Raw genomic sequence first — 20,616 nt, forward strand, 5'->3', positions numbered from 1 at the left:
GTATCTAGGCCACTTATCTTATTGGTTTAGCACTGATCCTGACGGGCTCGTTTCGCCCACTCGCTTCTTCTGAGAATCAGTTCCAAAATCCAGACTGGAAACATCACAGTCTGCTATAACACATTGCATTCATAAGTGCCTACAAAGTAAAAAAACACCATTACTTTTCCCAAAACTTACACAAACTTCAATCATCCATCAAAACTACACATACATAGTCTGCGCACAATCAAGGCAACCTAGACGAAACAATCCAGACCTCATCTTAACAACATCTCATACCGGTGTAAGCCACCTGAAACTACATGTGGAAGTAATTATATACATACTCTGCATGTTATCAGGGCAACCTAGCACATGTTTAAATCTTGGATCACCAGAGGTTTCCAAAGTGAGTTTCATATAATAGCTTCATGAGGGCTAGTTCACCATCACATTGTCAGAGATTTTTTTTTTTTTACTTTGCTTAATATAAAACTATCATTTAATACTTAAATTTCATCTTTGAAACTCTCTTATACTGAGCTTTATCAGCTTATTTATAATTCTTAAATTGCTGATATAAACAAGTAAATCAATGACCTTATCTCCTATTAGAGAGGGTCTTTACTGACACAAATTCACATTTTGCAAATAGCTGAACGAGACAAGATATCGATGAGGGGACAATGCCTTGAAACACCAATTTGCAAAATGTGAATTAATGTCGATGAAGACCCTCTCTAACAGAAGATAAGTTCATTGATTTACTTGTTTATATCAGCAATTTAAGAATTATAAATAAGCTGGTAAAGCTCAATATAAGAGAGTTGCAAAGATGAAATTTAATGATTATTAAGTGATTACTTTTAATTTACGTTGCTTAATATAAAACTAAAAATGGTTTAATGAAGATGTTTAATGAAGCTATTATATGAGACTAACCTTGGAAACCTCTGACGATCCACGATTTAAACATAATTTTGCTGTAGGGACACTCGTGTACATTGAGAAACTTTTAGATTGATTGAATGCCCTGAACGAAGAGAGAGTATTAAAGTATGCACGGTATGCAATATTAGCACATGAACATCAGCTATTTTACTGTGCACTAAAAATGACTTTAGCACCCAGGAAAGACCCATGTACGGACACACTAAGGCCACTTTTTAGCACTGCATTTAAAATAACCCCTTAGAGTCAAGTGTTGGTGGATATGGTTTAGGTTTTAATTTTTCAAAACAGATTGGGCTCCTTTTACTAAGCTGCGGTAGCGTTTTTAGCGCGCGCTGCGGATTAGCGCGTGCTAACCCCCGCACTACATGGTAAAACTAATGCCAGCACAATGGAGGTGTTAACATCTAGCACGCACGGCATTGTAGCCCGTGCTAAGCGCACGCTGAAACCAATAGCGCAGCTTAGTTAAAGGAGCCCGTTGTTTCAGATTTACTGGCAGGTTAAATTGTTGAACTTCTGGAGCATGAATCAGGGGGTCCCACAAGGCTCACCCATCTTTTTAAATCTGTAGATCAGAAAAATGGGTAGGGTTATGCAACGGAGAGAGGTAGATTACTTTTCCTACGCTGATGATATCATACTGTTGTTTCCAATTTTTCTAGATCTCACAACCTACTTTGAACTTGAAGGTTAAATGGACCCTGAGCACTGAAATTAAATCTGTTGTGCTAACAGTTAATGTACAGTAATTAACTATACATTAACTATAAAGCATATTCTCTATCCCCTTCCACATCAGACAAATAACATGGGAAATTAGCGTGTGGAGACTGCTAAAATGCTGCGTTAACTGTTACCATAGTGCTTCTGTAAACAGGTGCAGCACCATGCTATATAAGTCATGGAATGAATGAAACTATGAGCGTCAGTTCTTATTTTAAAGCAGCATGAGATAAATACTCAGCTGCTACAATTGAAGATTTTAACTCCAGTGATTGAAAGCACACATACCCCTGATGAAGCTTAAGTGGCCTTATGGGTTTCAGCATAAGTTACATACAATTTGGTTTTGTATGTTCTGTTGAATATAGTGATCAAAACAGTGGTTCAGCCAAAATGTAGTAACCAAGGATAATTTATTGTAGTGCAGAGATAAAAAAACATATATAAAACCCAACACAAGCTGTGTTTTGCCCATGCTAAGGGCTGTATCAGGGGTTAGCAGAACCAGGTGGTATGTGAAAGCTGCATCACTAACCAGGTAAAAGCAACATACATAAGAACATAAGAACATAAGAACATAAGAAGCGCCATCTCCGGATCAGACCTTCGGTCCATCAAGTCCGGCGATCCGCACACGCGGAGGCCCCGCCAGGTATACACCTGGTTTATTTTATAGCCACCATATCTTTATATGCCTTTCTCAAGGAGATATGCATCTAGTTTGCTTTTGAAGCCTGGGACTGTCGATTCCGCAATAATCTCCCCTGGGAGAGTATTCCAGATGTCCACCACTCTCTGTGTGAAGCAGAACTTCCTGACATTAGTCCTGAACTTGTCCCCCCTTAGCTTCATTTCATGTCCTCTTGTCCGTGTCAAATTGGACAATGTAAATAATCTTCTCTGCTCTATTTTGTCGATTCCTTTCAGTATTTTGAAAGTCTCGATCATATCCCCCCGCAGTCTCCTTTTCTCAAGGGAGAACAATCCCAGTGTTTTAAGTCGATCCTCATATACCAGTTTCTCCATACCCTTCACTAGTTTAGTTGCTCGTCTCTGCACCCTCTCCAGCACTCAGCGTGGGCGAAACATAGTCTGTGTTGGGTTTTTATATATGCTTTTATATGTCTGCACTATAACAAATTATCCTTAGTTACTACATTTTGGCTGAACTGTTGATTTGATCACCATTTTGGATTTTGCAGACCACCTGCCCTGTTGCTTTCTGTTTTGTCGAATATTGCCAGCACAAATTGTATTGTTACAAAAAAATAGGATGACGGTTTCATAGAACCCAGGTAATTAGCCTTAGTACTTGGGTTAAACAGGGAGATGGCTAATTGGCTGAGGTCTGTGCTGGCTTCCAGGGCAGTCTGGAAACTGTCAGTAGTATAAAAGAACTTGCAAGATTGCTGCAAGAACTTGTAGCAGCCATTCAGATAGCAGCTCTGCATGGGGCAGGAGCGCAGGAAGATCACTCCAGCCCTGGTTCACTGCTGGACCACCAGGGATTTTAAAGGTGCTATTTATCCTAATCAGGGAGGCAGGAGGGAAGTGAAAATTGTTAGTCAGTCAGGACAGGAGATGGGAGGGATTCCTCCTATCCCTCAAGTCTTACGGCAGGCCCGTTGGAGGTCTGCAAGGCATCGGGAGGGAGGTGTGTGTGTGGTGGTGGGGAGCAGATTGCAGAGCCTGGAAGGGCATCAGGAGAGGGGGGATAGGAATGTAGAGCCTCTCAGGGTAGGGAGGAAGAAGGGACAGAATGTAGAGCCTGGCAGGGAGGGAGGGAGGGGGGCTGGGTGGAGAGCCTGGCAGGGCAGGGCACTTGAATATAAACCCCCCAACCCCTAGTTTATATTCAATATTCCTATATAGAATCCTCCTTTATTGGGAAAAAAAAGGTTACCTTAGTTTATATTTGAGTAGGTTTATATTTGAGTATATATGGTAACTGTAATATGGCAGCCATTATCCTAATAATTGCTACTGAATATTGACCTGGCAATTACATGCTATTTATCCACACCACATGTATGATCCAATAGTTAAATCTTCTTCCTTTCTCATACATTGTATATTACATTAGACCTTGGTACAATTTTTCTTCCCCTGATCTTCAGCATTCCAATCCTCCTTCCTCCTCTGACTTTACACCAGCCCCTAAGCCACTCTTATTACCCTCCAACATCAGCACCAAACGATCTCTTCATGCCATTCCTCTCTCTGACACCTTCAGCACCACACCTGTTATCTCTTTCTTTGCTGCTGCTCCTCCACAGTACTTGTGTAACTTATTTATTTGGATTTCATTCGTACCTTTTCTCAGTACTAGTTGCAGGTGAGTTACTGTACATTTAGGTTCAGTAGGTATTTCACCGTCTCTGGAGATTTTACAGCCTGTTTGCGTTTTCCCCCTTGTTCTACTCCTACTCCTACCCACTTCTTTTAGTACTAGGGCCTAGATTCACTAAACTCACCGATCATGACCCGATCATGTCCCGACCAGTTTGTGATCGTTCCCGACCCGATTCATTAACCTTCTGCCCGATCAGTTTCCCACCCGATCTGAATAGCCCAACAACGATCCAGATCGGTGAGTTAAGTGAATCTAGGCCTATGTATCCTCTCCTTCCAAACCCTGCTGAAGTCTTCATCTGCCATTATCACCTTCCCTGGGTCCTGTTGTTCAAAGGCCTCTACTAATCGCTAGGTTATTCCTTACGGTTGGTTGTTCTTCTGTAAGTAATGGTCAGAACTTATTTATTTATTTAAAAAATTTCTAGTCCACCTATCAACTAGGCGGATTACACGTTCACATACATAATGAAAATGAGATACTTAAAATGTACAAATTCAACATCTATGCACAATTTAAAATAATGCAAACTATCAAAGCCTCAGTTCAAATAATACTTGAAGCTATTATAGAGCCTGGTATCCAGTGTCATTTTCACTTCTTGGGGTGGGTGGGAAGTGGGGAGGGGTCAGTGACAACCGAGAGATGACCGAGAGATCATGCTTCATACCTCCAGTGGGGTCATGCCTTTATCCAAGTTTCCAAGTTTATTCATAACTTGATATACCATTTATCGAGGAATATCTAAACAATTTACAATGCTTTTATAATGAAAATATGCTTAAAAGAAACATAAAAGCAATATCAAATACAAGAAATTATAATTAAAATCATTGGGGGTTGACGAATCAAAAAGTATTCTCTCTCTATTGGTCACCTTTGGACCCTAGATGCGTTTGAAACACGTTTAAATTTTTTTTAAAAAAAAAAAAGTCCTCTTTTTTTGCCTTGGACATTTTCTTCCTGTTCCATTTTCCCCAAAAGACGGCCTAATTTTGGGCCTACAAAACACACCTCCAGCATGCCCCTTTGCTATTTGGACAAACTACAGTGTAAACTATCCGTATGGGCAGAGTGGTTACTCGGCAGCGCTGCAATTGTCACTGAATATTGTCAGCTGGCCAGATCAGCCTGGTTTAAGAAGGCAGGAGCCTCTCCTGCCCACTTATATCATACGGAATATCACCCCCTCTATACTACTACAACCATTAATTATTTCTATAGCGCAGTTAATCCAACACAAAATTAATGGAACATACTTTTATGAGGAAATCAAGAGGCTAGTATGGTGCAGTGGTTAAAGCTACAGCCTCAACACCCTGAGGTTGTGGGTTAAGGGGCTGGAGGAGTTGCCGTACAGCGAAAGATTTAGAGAAACTGTGCCTCTTCTCTCTCGAACAGAAGAGATTGAGAGGGGACATGATTGAAACATTCAAGGTACTGAAGGGAATAGGCTTAGTAGATAAGGGCAGGGTGTTCACCCTCTCCAAGGTAGGGAGAACGAGAGGACACTTTCTAAAATTAAAAGGGGATAGATTCCGTACAAACGTAAGGAAGTTCTTCTTCACCCAGAGAGCGGTAGAAAACTGGAATGTTCTTCTGGAGTCTGTCATAGAGGAAAACACCCTCCAGGATTCAAGACAAAGTTAGACAAGTTCCTGCTGAACCAGAACATATGCAGGTAGGGCAAGTCTCGTTTAAGGCACTGCTCTTTGACCAGAAGGCCGCCGTGTGAGCGGACTACTGGGCACGATGGACCACTGGTCTGACCCAGCAGCGGCAATTCTTATGTTCTTATGTTCAAACCCACGCTGCTCCTTGTGACCCTGGGCAAGTCACTTAAACCCTCCATTGCCCCAGGTACATTAGATAGATTGTTAGTCTGCAGGGACAGGAAGGGAAAAATGCTTGAGTACCTAAATAAATTCATACAAACTGTTCTGAGCTCCCCTGGAAGAACGGTATAGAAAATTGAATAAAATATACAGATTAAATTGTTGGTCTGTAGTGCAAACATGCACACTTTAATGCTGTCTAGACTGTGCTTTTAGTATGTATTTCATATGCTTCAGCAAAAAAAGGCACAATTTGTGATCAACAAAGGAGGCATTGAATTACAGAGGTTGGAAAAAAAATAAGTGATTTAAATGCTTGTTAATCTGGTTCTTTAAATATCATAAACAAAAGTATCAGAATGTGTTTCCAAGGACAAAGGAGAAGCCTCTAAGGCCTTGGATTGGTTGCTAGTTTGTCCTGTTCCATAGCCATTCTTAATTGGTTTTGGGTAGGGTTAGATTTACATAAACAGAGTGACATTTACTGCATTCATAGCTTCTCCTCCACAGTGGCTCTAATATATTGAGCTCCGAGATCTGAGGAAACAAGGAATATTGCCAGCAATTTATTTTAATTCATGCATGACCTGGACTGCTGCTCTTAGAATAGCCCTTTGAACGGCAGAAATGAGCTTCCATGCAAGAAGAGTGACTTTACCTGCTATAACTCCACTAGTTCTTCAGAAAAGGGTAGGGTTTTGTGACGGATTCTGCTGTTTGTGCTCTTCTGTGGGATTCAGTGGGTGAGAGTCAGAATGCTGGTTATATATTATAAACACTTGAACAAATTCTGACTAAGTTTATCTTAACTAATATGTTCAGTGTATTTGCTTCCTGATTTGCACAGAAAGGGGATGCTAAACAGAACTTTTTATTACACATTTTTTAAAATATTTGAATGTACAATAGAATGATTGCAATTTTAGATGTTTTTATAATATTTAATGTCATTTGTTTCAGATAAATATGTGCATATGCACAGGATATGTATAGAAACTGGCATAACAACTTTCTCTTTCTGCAAAAGGATATTATATGCTGATAGAATAAGGACTAGGATACTATGGTTTTTAGCCTATTCATTGCTTAACTAAAATGTAGTGCAGTGAGGCAGGCCCTAAATGTCATTTATTGATGTCATGATGAGATAGACCGCATGCAATATTACCTTTTATAGTAATGACAATTTTGGTAAATTCTATGTAAAATGCTAGGCATCACAAGACCTTTTTTAAAAAATGCTTCATTATGGTTAAGTTTTTTTTTTGTTAATTTTTATTTCCGATTTCAGATTTCAAGGAACAATTTAGGGGTGTATTCATGAAAGGGTGTTAAGCGTGTTAACGTGTGCTAACCACTAAAGACGTCCATTATATTCTATGGGTGTCTTAGCGGATAGCGCATGCTAATGCATTAGTGTGTATTAGCCCTTTCATGAATCCCCCCCTTAACGCATGTCTTTTATAGCACATATTGACCCCAAAAAAAGACAAAGGTGTTCTCTCTCTGGGTGCACGCCTAGCACTTCTAATATTGAGCAAGCTCCTTCACTGTGTCCTGGGAGGGGTAATTTGTGTGTGTTTAGCTCCCCAATCATTTTGAAAAGTTAACTCCTATCAACAAGGACACTGATTTTCTCTTCATTTATCTACAACACATTGCAAGAAGCGGAAGAGTGGTGATGGGACTAAATCGCGCGAGACAACGGTACGCCGACAACTGAACTTTTCCCCTAAAAAACAGGCAAAAAGTTTGGTTTCAAGTATAATGAGGGGGGTTACAACCCCCCAAGCCCCCCACAACGCCAGCGCGATGTCTGTTAAGTAAAATAGATGGGTTCCCCACCAACACCCCCCATCGGAACCCTTTAAAATAGTGCTTTTCTTCAGCGCGCCGTCAACCTTGCGCTCAGTTGTCTGTGCTCAGTTGTCGGCGCGCCATTGTCTCGCGCGATTTTGTCTATGAACCGGAAGAGTTCATTCATTAAAGTTTTGCCCCGGTTTTATTTTGTGGCCAAAATTGCACTAGATGTTGCAATGACAAATCATGTTACTCGTATTTACAATGAGCAAAACAATGGCACAAACTTGATACAAAACTTGAATAACTGAGTCCTACTTTATATTGGATCTATTGAAAACATACTATTTTTTAGAAAGTGTTTTTTAGCACTGGCGCTGCTCTCGATGCTCATAGAGTTCCTATAAGCGTCGGGAGTAGCGCGGAGCATTCAGTGTGCCGGCCTGCGCTAAAAACCGCTTCCGTGGTTTTGTAAAAAAAGAGGGGGGGATTATTTCTTAAACTTTGGAAGGGTTTCTATTTCTTAACTTTTTTGATCTCTTTCTCTACAAATATATGTATATTTTAACCCAACTAGAACTCCAATTAGTGAGGATTCAGAGGGATATAAGATTGCACATAACAACACATATATACAGCTATTAAAAGGTTTGTAGAGAAAAATAATTTGTAATGATCATGTATTTACTGATCACAGGGTAAAGTTCTAGTTTTTGGCAATGATTGGGCTTTTGATTATTAAATCAGATTAGGACACAAGCCTTTAATTTAATTTAATGTGGTGTCTTACATACTGCTACATCTCCCAAAGGATTTGAAGCGATTTACAAAACAATTATGGTAAATTGAAAAGTCTAATCAGGTACTTTGAGTTTTCCCTCTCTGTCCCAATGGGCTCACAATCTAACTACAGTACCTATGAAAGAAGTATTTACTTACATGGTTTAATCTATAGCAATATGTTAGTACACAGATTTTGAAGTAGCAAATCATAAAAGGTTTGAATGTATATAGAATGGAGACAGGTTATTAGAATTCCCATACACTATGATGAAATTTCCAATAAAGCAAACTCCTGCAGAGAACATTTACCGGTTCATAGACAACGGCGCGAAAGACAAAGGCGCGCCCAGACAAATGAGCGCAGCGCAGAGGCGCGTGCCGCTCAAAATTACTGTTTTTAGGGGCTCTGACGGGAGGTTTTGTTGGGGAACCCCCCCACTTTACTTAATAGACATCGCGCCGGCGTTATGGGGGGTTTGGGGGGTTGTAACCCTCCACATTTTACTGTAAACTTAACTTTTTCCCTAAAAACAGGGAAAAAGAGAAGTTTTCAGTAAAATGTGAGGGGGTTACAACCCCGCAAACCCCCCACAACGCCCCCACAACGCGGCACGATGTCTATTAAGTAAAGTGGGGGGTTCCCCCCCATGCCCCCCCGTAGGATCCCTAAAAACAGTAATTTTGAGCGGCGCATGCCGCCGCGCTGCGCTCAATTGTCTGGGCGCGCCTTTGTCCCAGCGCGCTTTTGACCTGACACCCATTTACCCCTCATTTTATGAAGCAATGTTAGTGCATTTTTATCACCAGCCATAGCGATATAAGTTCCAATGCTCATAGCTGTGGTCGGCGATAAAAACCACTAACATGGCTTTATAAAAAAGCGGATGGGGGTGGGTGGGTTAGCTTTTGTAATATGTTTTGCACATTTTGAGACTATATCTCTGCAACTATATGAAAACAAACAACTTCAGTTATGAAATATGCAGAGAAAAGAATACTTCTCTGTCTCAACAACTGCAATTCGCAAGTTTTGCTAGGTAAATCTCTTTGAACTTATAATTAAGTACTAGGTAAACAAAATGATTTTAATTTTATGTCAGTTCTGGAAGGCAAATATTCAACAGAAATAAAAGTGTAAATAGAAGTATGCAGCAAAAGAGTTGTAGGACTTTTGCCCCAAAGGCACACTTAAGGACTAGGCTAAAGTCTCACAGTGCTTTTTGTAAACACTGTTGCTGATTAAGTGACATTTTCCCCAAGCAGGGCATGAAAACCTTAAGACAAAATATCTGCCATTTTGAAATGTTACAAACAAAGAGTTTTATACTTTAGTGCTCATTTTCAAATGCCTAAAAAAGGTCCATCTGCTAAAAACGTCCAAATCCTGATTTTGGAAAGTCAAAATTTGGATGTTTATCCAAATAGCAAGGGGGCATGTTGTGGGCATGTCTTTTAGCAGGTCTAGAGAGGGTCCAAAAGTAGGACATCAAACAGGGATTTTTGAATGGGAAAAAAAGTCTATGTCTAAAAAAGACATTTTGGGCCAAATTCTATAAATGGCATCCCGATTGTAGGCGGTCAACTGCTGCCTAACCAGCCAATCAGGATGCACATTTCTAAAAAAAACCTCATGAGGCAGGCCGCCTACATTGTAGGCACCTCTGAGAGCCTACAATGTCTAAGCTTGTCTAAGGCTAGGAATGGGTGTGCCTTGGCCCGTAAGTAGCCTTAGGCGGGTTTAGGCAGCCCTATGCACCTCTCTAGGCCTGTGGTAGACGAGCACAATGTAGGCCAGCAAAATGCTGGCATATATTGTAAACAGACGTGGCTGCTGTGATTATTGTGGCAAGGGATCTCCGTCTCCCCCTCTGAGGATCGCTAGAAGGAGGGATGCCCAGTCCCTCCTGCCAGAAACCTCTCCCCATACATCGATGGCAGGAGGGATGCCAGAACCCCACCAACCCCCCCAGAACATTGTGGGCATCCCCCCTGCCAGACCCCCCTCCACCCCCCAGACCCCATCAGCCCCCCGGACCCACCGGACCCTCCCCATAGCACCCCTACCTTAAATTGTTGGCCAGCAGGAGGCATCCTTCCTGCCCCCAGCTGGTTGGCTCACCTTCTCATGAATGATGGGCCTGCCCCTTCCCGGTGCATCCTCGAGATGCACTGTGGAGGGGCCTTAGGCCCTGATTGGCCCAGGTGCTTAAGGCCCCTCCCATAGGAGGCACCTGGGCCAACGGGAATCTTAGGTTCCATTCTCAGTGCATTCTGGGAGTGGCCTAAGGGATCTGGCCAATCAGAATCTTAGGCCACTCCCAATGTATCCCAGAATGTACTGCGAATGGGGCCTAAGATTCCGGTTGGCCCAGGTGCCTTTTAAAACAGAGAATGGTGTTCTAGAATCCAGAGGCAACATGGATTCACTAGAAGTAGGTATTGTCATTCAAATCTGATCAATTTATTTGATTGGATTTGATGTGGTGCATTTAGATTTTAGCAAAGCCTTTGATAGTGTTACACACAGATGTCTAATAAATAAACTGAGTGCTCTTGGGATGGGTCCCAAAGTGACGGACTGGGTTGAGTGGGAGACTACAGAGAGTAGTGGTTAATGGTGATCACTCTGAGGAAAGGGATGTTACCAGTGGTGTGCCTCAAGGTTCTCTTCTTGGGCCTGTTCTTTTAAACATTTTTGTAAGCGATATTGCTGAGGGGCTGTCAGGTAAGATTTGATTCTTTGCAGATGATACCAAAATCTACAATAGAGTAGACACCTACTGCCACCTAACTTTGGGTGCTGTTTATAGGCCTTTGGGTGCTGTTTATGGGCCTTTGTCTCTACCACCTCCATTAGTTTGGAAAGCTAAACACATTTTGCTTACTGGGGAATAAACATCTATTGCTCTTCACTGGCTACCTATCCAAGCTTGTATTAAGTTTGAAGTTGTTATGTCTAAAATTTTGGACTTTGAACAGTGAGGTTCCAGAATATCTGACTAGAAAGCTGGTTGGTTACATTCCTAAGTGTTTGCTGTGTTCTACCCAGGATGCATTTGTAAAGGTTCCTTTAGTAAGATGTATGCATTTGGTGAATTGGGCTTTCTTGGTAGTGATCCAAGAGCTATGGAACAAACCTGAAAATTTGAGGAAGGAAGTGACTTATGAGTAGTTCTACAAGGGCTTAAAAACATAGCAGCTCTTTGTGCAGTAAGATTGTGCACTTACTCCCAAATTCTGCATGGTGCCTAGGTTGTATGTGCACAACTTAATTATTGGCTTAATTGACACTAATTAAAAGTTACATAGAAGCTCTTTACTATACTATACAGTAATGCAGTAATATTGTGCACTTCCCCTAGATTCTGTATATGGACCTGGATCATCCAAATGGCGCCATTCAGAAGGTGCGAAGAGGTGCCTGAACAGCATCTAAGTTAAGGGTTTTTTAATTGTCCATTAATGGTGGAGTAATTGACTGCACTGTTAAAAACCAATTAAAATCTTTTTAAGAACAAAAGGCACCTGAATCGCATCTATGCAGATGCTTACTGACATCATACATCAAAAGAGGCGTGGTTATGGACAGGGTTGACGTCCAGCGCCAATAAGTGTGATTCTACATCAAAGATAGGCGCTGGAAATGTAGGCCTGTAAAACCCTGGTCTACATTTCCGGCGCCTATCTTTGACACAGACCGCAATTCTCAAAATGGCACCATGGTTTGAGTGAGATATGACCAGTGTCGTGTTTCTCAGGTGCCGGCTGATTCTGGCACCGTTTTGAGACTCCTGGCCATGATGGCTAAGGTTGTTTGCACAGAAAACGATTGGCTTAATGACACTAATTGGCCCTAATTAAAAGTTACACAACTCGGAAAGCGTAATTCTATAAAAAGTGTGCACCGGTTGCAGTGTGTGAATTTGAAAAGGGTGCACAGCCAGGGGTGGATCAGGGTGTTCTTAAAAGTTTTGGGCATTGTTATAAATCTGTGCACAACTTAGGTGCAGGCTTTTAGGCCTAAGTTATGTGACTGAAACATGGGCTGAGCACAACTCTATAAAAGGTATGTGCACTTTGTAGAATCACACTAAGGGGTCCTTTTACTAAGGTGCACTAGCCGATTTAGCGCGTGCTAACCATTTTAACACACGCTAAAGATTAGCGCATGTTAAATACTAACATGTCCATAGAATATAATGGGTGCGTGCTAAATCGGCTAGCATGCCTTAGTAAAAGAGGGGGTATGTACCATTCTAATAGGGACCGCATTTTTGTGTGCTACGGTACACTGTACGTTAGTTACACTTTTGTGTACGTTAGTTGCATTTTTGTGTGCTACGGTACACTGTACGTTAGTTGCAAAAACTAGTGCTTAGTAAATTCAAAACGGTCGCTTCGGTCGACATCTCAAAACCTCTTAACTATCCCTTCACTGAAAATTGTAGGCACTAGAAGGCACAATATGTTTTCAGTAATGGCCCCTCAACTGTGGAACTCACTACCTCAGTTTATTAGAGAAGAAAAAGATCTTACTTCCTTTAAAAAGTCTTTAAAAGCCTATCTGTTTAAAGACGCATTTAACATTTGATCTTTAGACCTCCGACCATATGCTTTAGGTCCTTAACTTTTTACCCTCCCTCTCGTCTTTTTCCTTTTTTGTTTATTCTCTCTAACAAAGAATTGTAACTTTTCCCCTCTACCCTCCACGACTCATGTATGTCTTAAATTTTGTAAGTCTGATGTTATTGTGTATGTTTTCATGCCTATGTTTTTAGGAAATTGTACATCGCTTAGCAAATTGAATAAGCGATTCATCAAATATTAATAAAAACTTGAAACTTGAAAACTCAAGGGTTGTGCTCTTTCTTAACGAATTTTGTGAACAGTTTTGAGTTATTGGCTGAAGCAGTATATAAATATTCATATGTTAAGTTAATGAGATCAACCTTTCCATACTGCTAATGGGTATGCAAAGAGCTATACAGATATACAAGTTACAGTCCCTGTTTCATGGATCTTGCAATCTAATTGAGGCACACCGATAAACAAATAACTTTTCAGTATTCACTTAACTATTACAGTAAAATATTAGAAGTTCAACTACTAAAAGCTCAAGATCTGTAAGATCCAGGGGTTGGGATTTAAAGCAGTCTAAAAGGTGAATTTTTAAAGTGGGATTGAGAGATGCACTAGGACTGCAAGGACATTTCGGGTAGTCACAAGACATAAAGCGTGGCACCTGGAATTAGCAAGAAAAAAAAAAGAACAGCACCAAAAACAAGGATTCAATTGAAAAAAGCCCAAGTTTATTGTTCAACAAACACCTATAGAAATAAAGATGCTGAGTGTGGCTACATTTTGTCAAACAGACTGCATCAAGAGTCTCAAATTGTCTTTGGATAGTCTCTATAATATAGAAGAAATAATAATAATAATAATAACTTTATTTTTCTATACCGCCATAATCTTGCGACTTCTAGGCGGTTCACAATGAAGATAAGCTGTACAGTCAGCGAATTACAGAGTATAGATAGAAGAGAGAACATTCAGCGATCAGTGAATTAGAAGGTGCCAAATGGTTAGGAGAAAGATGTACATAGGTTATTTATAGCAATTTTCCAATTACAATCAAGCAGAATACTTACAACTTGAATAAATCAATATAACATAATAATAACTCATAAAATCAGGAAAAAACAATTATTAGATATTTAGTCTACAATTTTAGAGAGGATCAACAGGAAATAACACAAGTAAAGTAAAACAAAACACTAAAGAAGCAGCATAATTCTGGGTTACCTACTGCCAGTATAGCAAACTAAACATTATCGGCTACAGGTGCTCCTCCTTCTCTCAATTCAATAAATTCTAACAGCAGCTTGGTTTCAAAAAAATAAGTAATTCTTCTTTTGATAGGTACTAAAACATTTTACTGGAAATTTTAACAAAAATATACCACCCAAAGCAAGGATTCTTGGCCTTAATGCTAAGAACTCCTTCCTCTGCTTCTGGGATTTTTGAGCCATGTCAGGAAATAAACAAATTTTGGCCCCCCCAAAACTGATCACTTAAATGGTGAAAATACAAATGCAAAATATATTCATGGTCATTTTCCAATGCTAATGCAACTAATAGAGTCCTTCTTTCAGTTGCCACCTCCAGTGCACTCTCTAGAAAGGTTGTCAAATCTAGATCCTAGTATTTCTAATACACGAAGGGCAAGTACTTTTGCTTTAGTGAAGGGAGACATTTTCTCTACATTAAGGGGTGAATTCATCAAGGAACATTATGGCCTTAACTCTCCTTAACGCAATAGGTATTGAATGAGCTTTTAGGGGGAATTCTATAACCAGCACCTAAATTTAGGCATCAGTAGGCGCCCTGCCAATGGTCAGAAACGTCAGGGTTGAAGCGCCTACCGATGCCTGGAATCATTGCTAGGAAGTTGCTTTAGGCCGTGAAACGCCAAAGTAGGCATGGCCAACCCTCAAAGTAGCGTTAGGCGATCTAAAGCGGCTACCCAGCCACAAATCATGCCAAGATAGGTGGCTGAAATGTAGGCCTAAGAAACCCTGGCCTACATTTCAGCCACCTATCTTTGCCTAGACCACAACAGCAGGGAAATCCCCTCCCCTCCCCCATCAGCATCAGGAGTTCCGCAAAGCCATGATTCTGGGTGCCGGTTACAGAATCACACCTTGGGGGAGTCCCTGCAGCTCAGCTAATGGGGGATGGAGGAGGGGGGAATTCCCCTGCTATAAATGTCTGAGAGCAGCCATGGCACAAATTAGGAGGACATGTCCGGGTAAATCCAGATGTCTGGTAACCCTAGGTTGACCCCCCCCCTAGCAATAGTACTGTAAAACTATCACTAGTGATCATCAGTGCCATTTTGAACCTGGTGACAACAAGGAGTAGGAGCAACAGGGCATTGTTCCTGCCTATACCCCCACTAGACACCCATGGTTAGTGGTGGTATTCAGGAGGGTAGGGATGCTTTTGTTAATGGAGAGAGGGTAATAAGAGGGGGCCTTATATTTTGGGGACATTGAATGTTGTGTTGTATAGTAACTAAAACAATGTAATTAATTACTGTACTTAAGTAAAAATTTTTTTTTACTATTTTTGCCTAGTTACATTAGATGCTTGCAGTTAAAAGTAAAGTGAAAGGAAGACGTAAAGGACAATTTTTCAGTAAACTAAATGAAAGAGCAAAATTGGGAACGAGATTTTGCTATTGCAACCCTTGTCATGGAAACAGTGGATCATTTCATTTTTAAATGTTGCTGTTCAGTGAATATAGCCTATAAGAACAGTGAAGTTGGGTCACTTTAAAGCAGCGATAAAGCTGAAGCTGGTAGCAATTCTTGATGGAGCCAATTAGCTCCAGATCTGAGGCTTTTGTTTTTCCACTAACAGTAGATAAGTGTAATACATAAGTTTCTGCACTGTGTTGGTGACACTGTTAGTATTCAGTGGATAGATTGAATGTTCTGGTAATTTAGCAATTCTTGATGAACAGACATTGTAGTTGCAGTTGAATTCTATTTCCTGATGCATGTAAGTGCTGTTTAATTTGAAAATATGATTAAAAAAAAAAAAAAAGTATAATTTTAGATACTTAGGCCCAAATTTTCAAAACTGCATTGAAAATTAGGCAACCGTTTTTCTTTTATTGGTGACCAAATTTTATTAGATTTAAAGCTTTTGTTAACAAGGGAGTTGACTTTGAACTCATATTTATGAGTCATCATAACCATTGCCCACCATCTATATATACTGCGTATCAACAAGGAATCCAAGAGGAAAAAGAACAAAGAACTGGTGTGGCTCACTGTAGAGGTGAAGGAAGCGATCAGAGACAAGAAAACTTCATTTAAGAAATGGAAAAGGTCAAAAACGGACGAAAACTGGAACAAGCACAAACAACATTAACGCAGGTGCCATAAGGAGGTAAAAGGGGCAAAAAGAGACTACGAGGAAAAAATAGCTAAAGAGGCAAAGAACTTCAAGCTGTTCTTTCGATATATTAAAGGGAAACGACCCATGAAGGAAGCGTTGAATGACCATGGAATAAAGGGAGCGCTAAAAGAGGACAAAGCAATTGCCGACAAACTGAACACATTTTTTGCGTCTGTATTTACCGAAGAAGATGTACACAGCATTCCGGAACCCATCAGGCTATATGCTGGAAATGAAGACGGAAAGTTGGCAGGATTGACGGTCAGTCTAGAGGAGGTGTGTAGGCAGATTGATAGGCTTAAGAGCGATAAATCCCTGGGACCGGATGGCATCCATCTGAGGGTCATCAAGGAACTGAGGTAGGCATGGATTATGCCAGAAGTGAACGTATGTGCTGGTAGGCGCCTCTATGGTCGCAATTCTCATTAAAAGTAGGTGCTACAAATGCCTAGATTTCCAGTGCCTGCTTTTCAATATGGCCATGATTCTCTAAACGGCACCATCACATGATTGATATGTGCCGTTTAGAGAATCCAGCCCTTACTTTTTAACTTTTACTTGAGTACATTTTTAATTTGATTTTCAGTATACTTTTTAAATTTTACTTAAGTATCAAAATAGTACTTTTACTTTAACCTAGTACTTTAGATCACTGTTTCTCAACTTGGTCCTGGAGTACCCCTTGCCGGTTAGGTTTTCAGGATATCCGCAATGAATATGCATAAACTTGATCTGCATACACGGTCTCCATTATATGCAAATTTCTTTCATGCATATTCATTGTGGATATCCTGAAAACCTGTTGGCAAGGGGTACTCCAGGACCAATTTGAGAAACACTGCTTTAAATAACACTGTTGGAATGGGAGGTTCTTTGAAATAGGGGAAGTGGTATGCCATTGAGGGTAAATAGGGGTTTGAAGAAGGGAATTGCTCCTTATTTAAAGCCTCAGACCCTTTAAGAAGTTCCCAGGAATATTGAGCCTCAGCTTTGTTAATGCTCCAGGATGGGAAAATACAACTATGTTATTTGATTTACATAGTAATGAGGTATTTTGTATGCATTTCCATACTTTGCATCTTACTGCTGTGTATCCCATGGTAATTTATTTTAACATGTGATATGATAATATAATATTGCCTTTTAACCCCCCCCCCCCCCTTTTTACAAAACCATAGCATGGTTTTTAGTGCCGGCCATGGCGGTAACAGCTCCAGTGCTCATATAATTCCTATGAGCGTCGGAGCTATTACTGCTGCAGCTGGCGCTAAAAATCACGCTATGGTTTCATAAAGGGCAGGAAAATGCATTAAGGGCAAATAACAAATCCAAAAGAACACCCCATTAATTGAAAATTGGCTAAGCACCTTAGTACTACTTAAAGGCAAAAGAAAAAGCCTCAGATATTGGTGAGGTTAAGACACACTCTAGCAATCTAGCATCACAGGCACAAAAAATGTTCGCCGATATACATGTATATATAGAGAGAATATTATCATTTAATATTAAATTCACTAGTCAATCTCACTAGATATGCTATGTGCGGCAAATAATGCATATTTGGGTCATAATGCATATTAAGAATTTTCCAAATGGGAGTATGTGGTACAGTGGTTAGAGCTACAGCCTCGGCAACCTGAGGTTGTCAGTTCAAATCCCGTGCTGCTCCTTGTGACCCTGGGCAAATCACTTAATCCCCATTGCCCCAAATACATTAGATAGTGTGGGAGCCTGGACAGTTATGGAAAAATGCTTGAGTACCTGAATAATTTGTAATCCACATAGAATTGTAGGATATGCGAAATATAAATTATTAAAAAAAAAAAAAATTATCCAGATCATGGCAACTGTTATCTAGATTAGGGGTAGGCAATTACGGTCCTCGAGAGCCACAGGTAGTTCAGGTTTTCAGGATATCCACAATGAATATGTGTGAGATGGGATTTGCATGTACTGCCTCCTTGAGATGCAAATCTATCTCAGGAATTGCCTACCCCTGATCTAGATAAATATGTTAGTTGGGCCTGTGCGTGGATATTCAGTGGCACTGTCCAGATAGTGCTGCTGAATTATCTTTCAGACCACCTTGACAACATCTTGATATTGCCAGGGTGGTCCATGGTGGAATGAGAGTTATAAATTAGAAGCAATATTCAGCCCACTAACCGGATAACTATCCGAATAAAGCCAGGAGATCAAAAAAGGTGTCCTAATTTTATTCAGGAAGTTCTGCAAATAGGAGGCTGAATATCCTCACCATCTAGAGCAGGGCTGCCCAAGTCCGGTCCTCGAGATCTACTGGCAGGCCAGGTTTTCAGGCTATCCACAATGAACATTCCTGAGAGAGATTTGCATACCAAGAAGGCAGTGCAGGCAAATCTCTCTCATGCATATTCATTGTGGATATCCTGAAAACCTGGCCTGCCAGTAGATCTTGAGGACCGGACTTGGGCAGCCCTGATCTAGAGCATGCCAGTGGTCAGTGCTAAATCAGGCTTTTCAGCGTTGGCCATTATCCAGATAGTGGCATTGAATCTATGCATTTAATTCAACTGTGGCAACTGGAATTTAAAAGAAAATTACTGACTGTCGTAGCTGAATATTGACCCAATAGACTTCAATTCTGCAAAATTCCTAAACTGCATAATTAATGGAGAAAAAGAAATGAGCTGGCATTATTTCTCATACATCAAAACTGCAATTTCATTAGGCTAGAAGGCAATTCAGTTCTGTGACTTAAAGATTTACTCCTGCAATTGCTAGATATTCACTAGGCTGTATTGTGCAGCTCTTTGGAGAGATTAGCAAAACTTGTTCATGAGAAATCTACAGTACTTCACTTCTCCATTATATATTATCTCAACCTCTGTGCCTTCATTTCCTGGAGCATTGTTGACTCCTTTCAAGACTGAAATGTTTGCAAATAATATGCAGGCCACATTCGGTGCTTTGTACATACTGTAACTGTACAAAGACTTCTTTCAATAGTGTTTAAAGAAAATATGCCATACCCATTCTGTGTTTGCTTTAGAAACTAGTCAGCCTAGAATTGTCGCTCTTTATAAAAGTGGCATTAGGAAGGAGGTTGGAAAACTGTCTAGTTAGCCTCACCTCAGTGGGGAATCGAAGAACTGTCAGTGGTTTGGGAAACTGACAGGAGGGCAATGTGTTTGCTGTAAAGAGTCTTGATGAGGAGCCATGTGGAACATGGAAATCAAACTGTAATCCTGGAGGGATGCAGACCAGTCTGTTTTTCAGGGTACTCATAATAAATAGGCATAAGATAAAACAGCACATAGTAGAGACAGTGCAGTTTCGTAGTTTACTTCAGAAAAGCAAGCCTAATATAAATATCTCATGAATATTCATTATGGATATCTTAAAAACCTGCAGTTGATACCCCTAACCTAATAGTAGGAGTGGGAGTAGAGGTACAGTGGTTAGAACTAACAGTCTTAGCACCCTGAGGTTGTGGGTTCAAATCCCATGCTGCTCCTTGTGACCCTGGGCAAGTCACTTAATACTAAAATGATAGGGCGGGGGGGAATGGTTGTTTCATTTATATTTTATGTATTAGGGTGCATTTTATGCAAGCTTTTAATGTTATATTATCTGTAATGCACTGACAATATCTGAAAATTCAATAAAGTTAAAAAAAAACCCACCCTCAAATATCCTTTGTGCAAATCCTGTTCTCAAAAAAAAAAAAAAAAAGATTTAACTTTTTACTCCTTTACAATAGCATAATTTTAAAACTCTTCCTAGGGCTCAACACCACACTGTGGACTTAAAACTCAAAAAGCCACTACTATGCTCACAGTCCCTTTGTGTTTGTGAGTTATCAAGTTACTTAATCCCCCATTGCCCCAGATACATTAGATAAAGTGTGAGCCCACCAGGACAGATAGGGAAATAATAATGCTTGTGTATCTGAATGTAAACCATAGAATATAAGCGGTATATAAATACTAACAGATAAAATAAATAGTTTAAAACCTCTGGGCAGAGAGTCTGTGCTGGGGGATGGGGGTGAAGGGACAGACAAGCTGATGAATGTCTGTAATATTTATTAGCAGATAAACCAAAAGCTGCGGTCTGAAATGGAGGATCCAACATGGAAAGTTAGAAGGCATATTAAAACCCACAGGTTATAATCTAAGGGAACATCAAAGCAGCTAAGATTTGAAGGCTTTATTGCCTGTTTGAGAAATGAACTTTGGA

The 20,616-nt window shown here is 40.4% G+C and overlaps 1 protein-coding gene across 4 annotated transcripts in view; it reads left to right on the plus strand.

Annotated features, from left to right (window-relative positions):
* The first annotated feature begins 6,331 nt into the window (after positions 1 to 6,331).
* Positions 6,332 to 20,616, plus strand: part of GRB14 (growth factor receptor bound protein 14) — a 118,200-nt gene continuing 103,915 nt past the window's right edge. For 2 of the 4 annotated variants that reach the window (XM_033945207.1, XM_033945203.1), the window contains exon 1: positions 6,333 to 6,537. In XM_033945207.1, coding sequence (XP_033801098.1) covers positions 6,475 to 6,537 — 63 coding nt within the window. In that variant the 5' untranslated portion in view covers positions 6,333 to 6,474. Of the gene's footprint in view, positions 6,538 to 20,616 lie in introns of all 4 variants that reach the window. The other 2 variants (XM_033945206.1, XM_033945205.1) reach the window with 2 other exon arrangements.

The sequence above is a fragment of the Geotrypetes seraphini genome, chromosome 5, assembly GCF_902459505.1.
Source record: "Geotrypetes seraphini chromosome 5, aGeoSer1.1, whole genome shotgun sequence".
NCBI classification, from domain to species: Eukaryota; Metazoa; Chordata; class Amphibia; order Gymnophiona; family Dermophiidae; genus Geotrypetes; species Geotrypetes seraphini.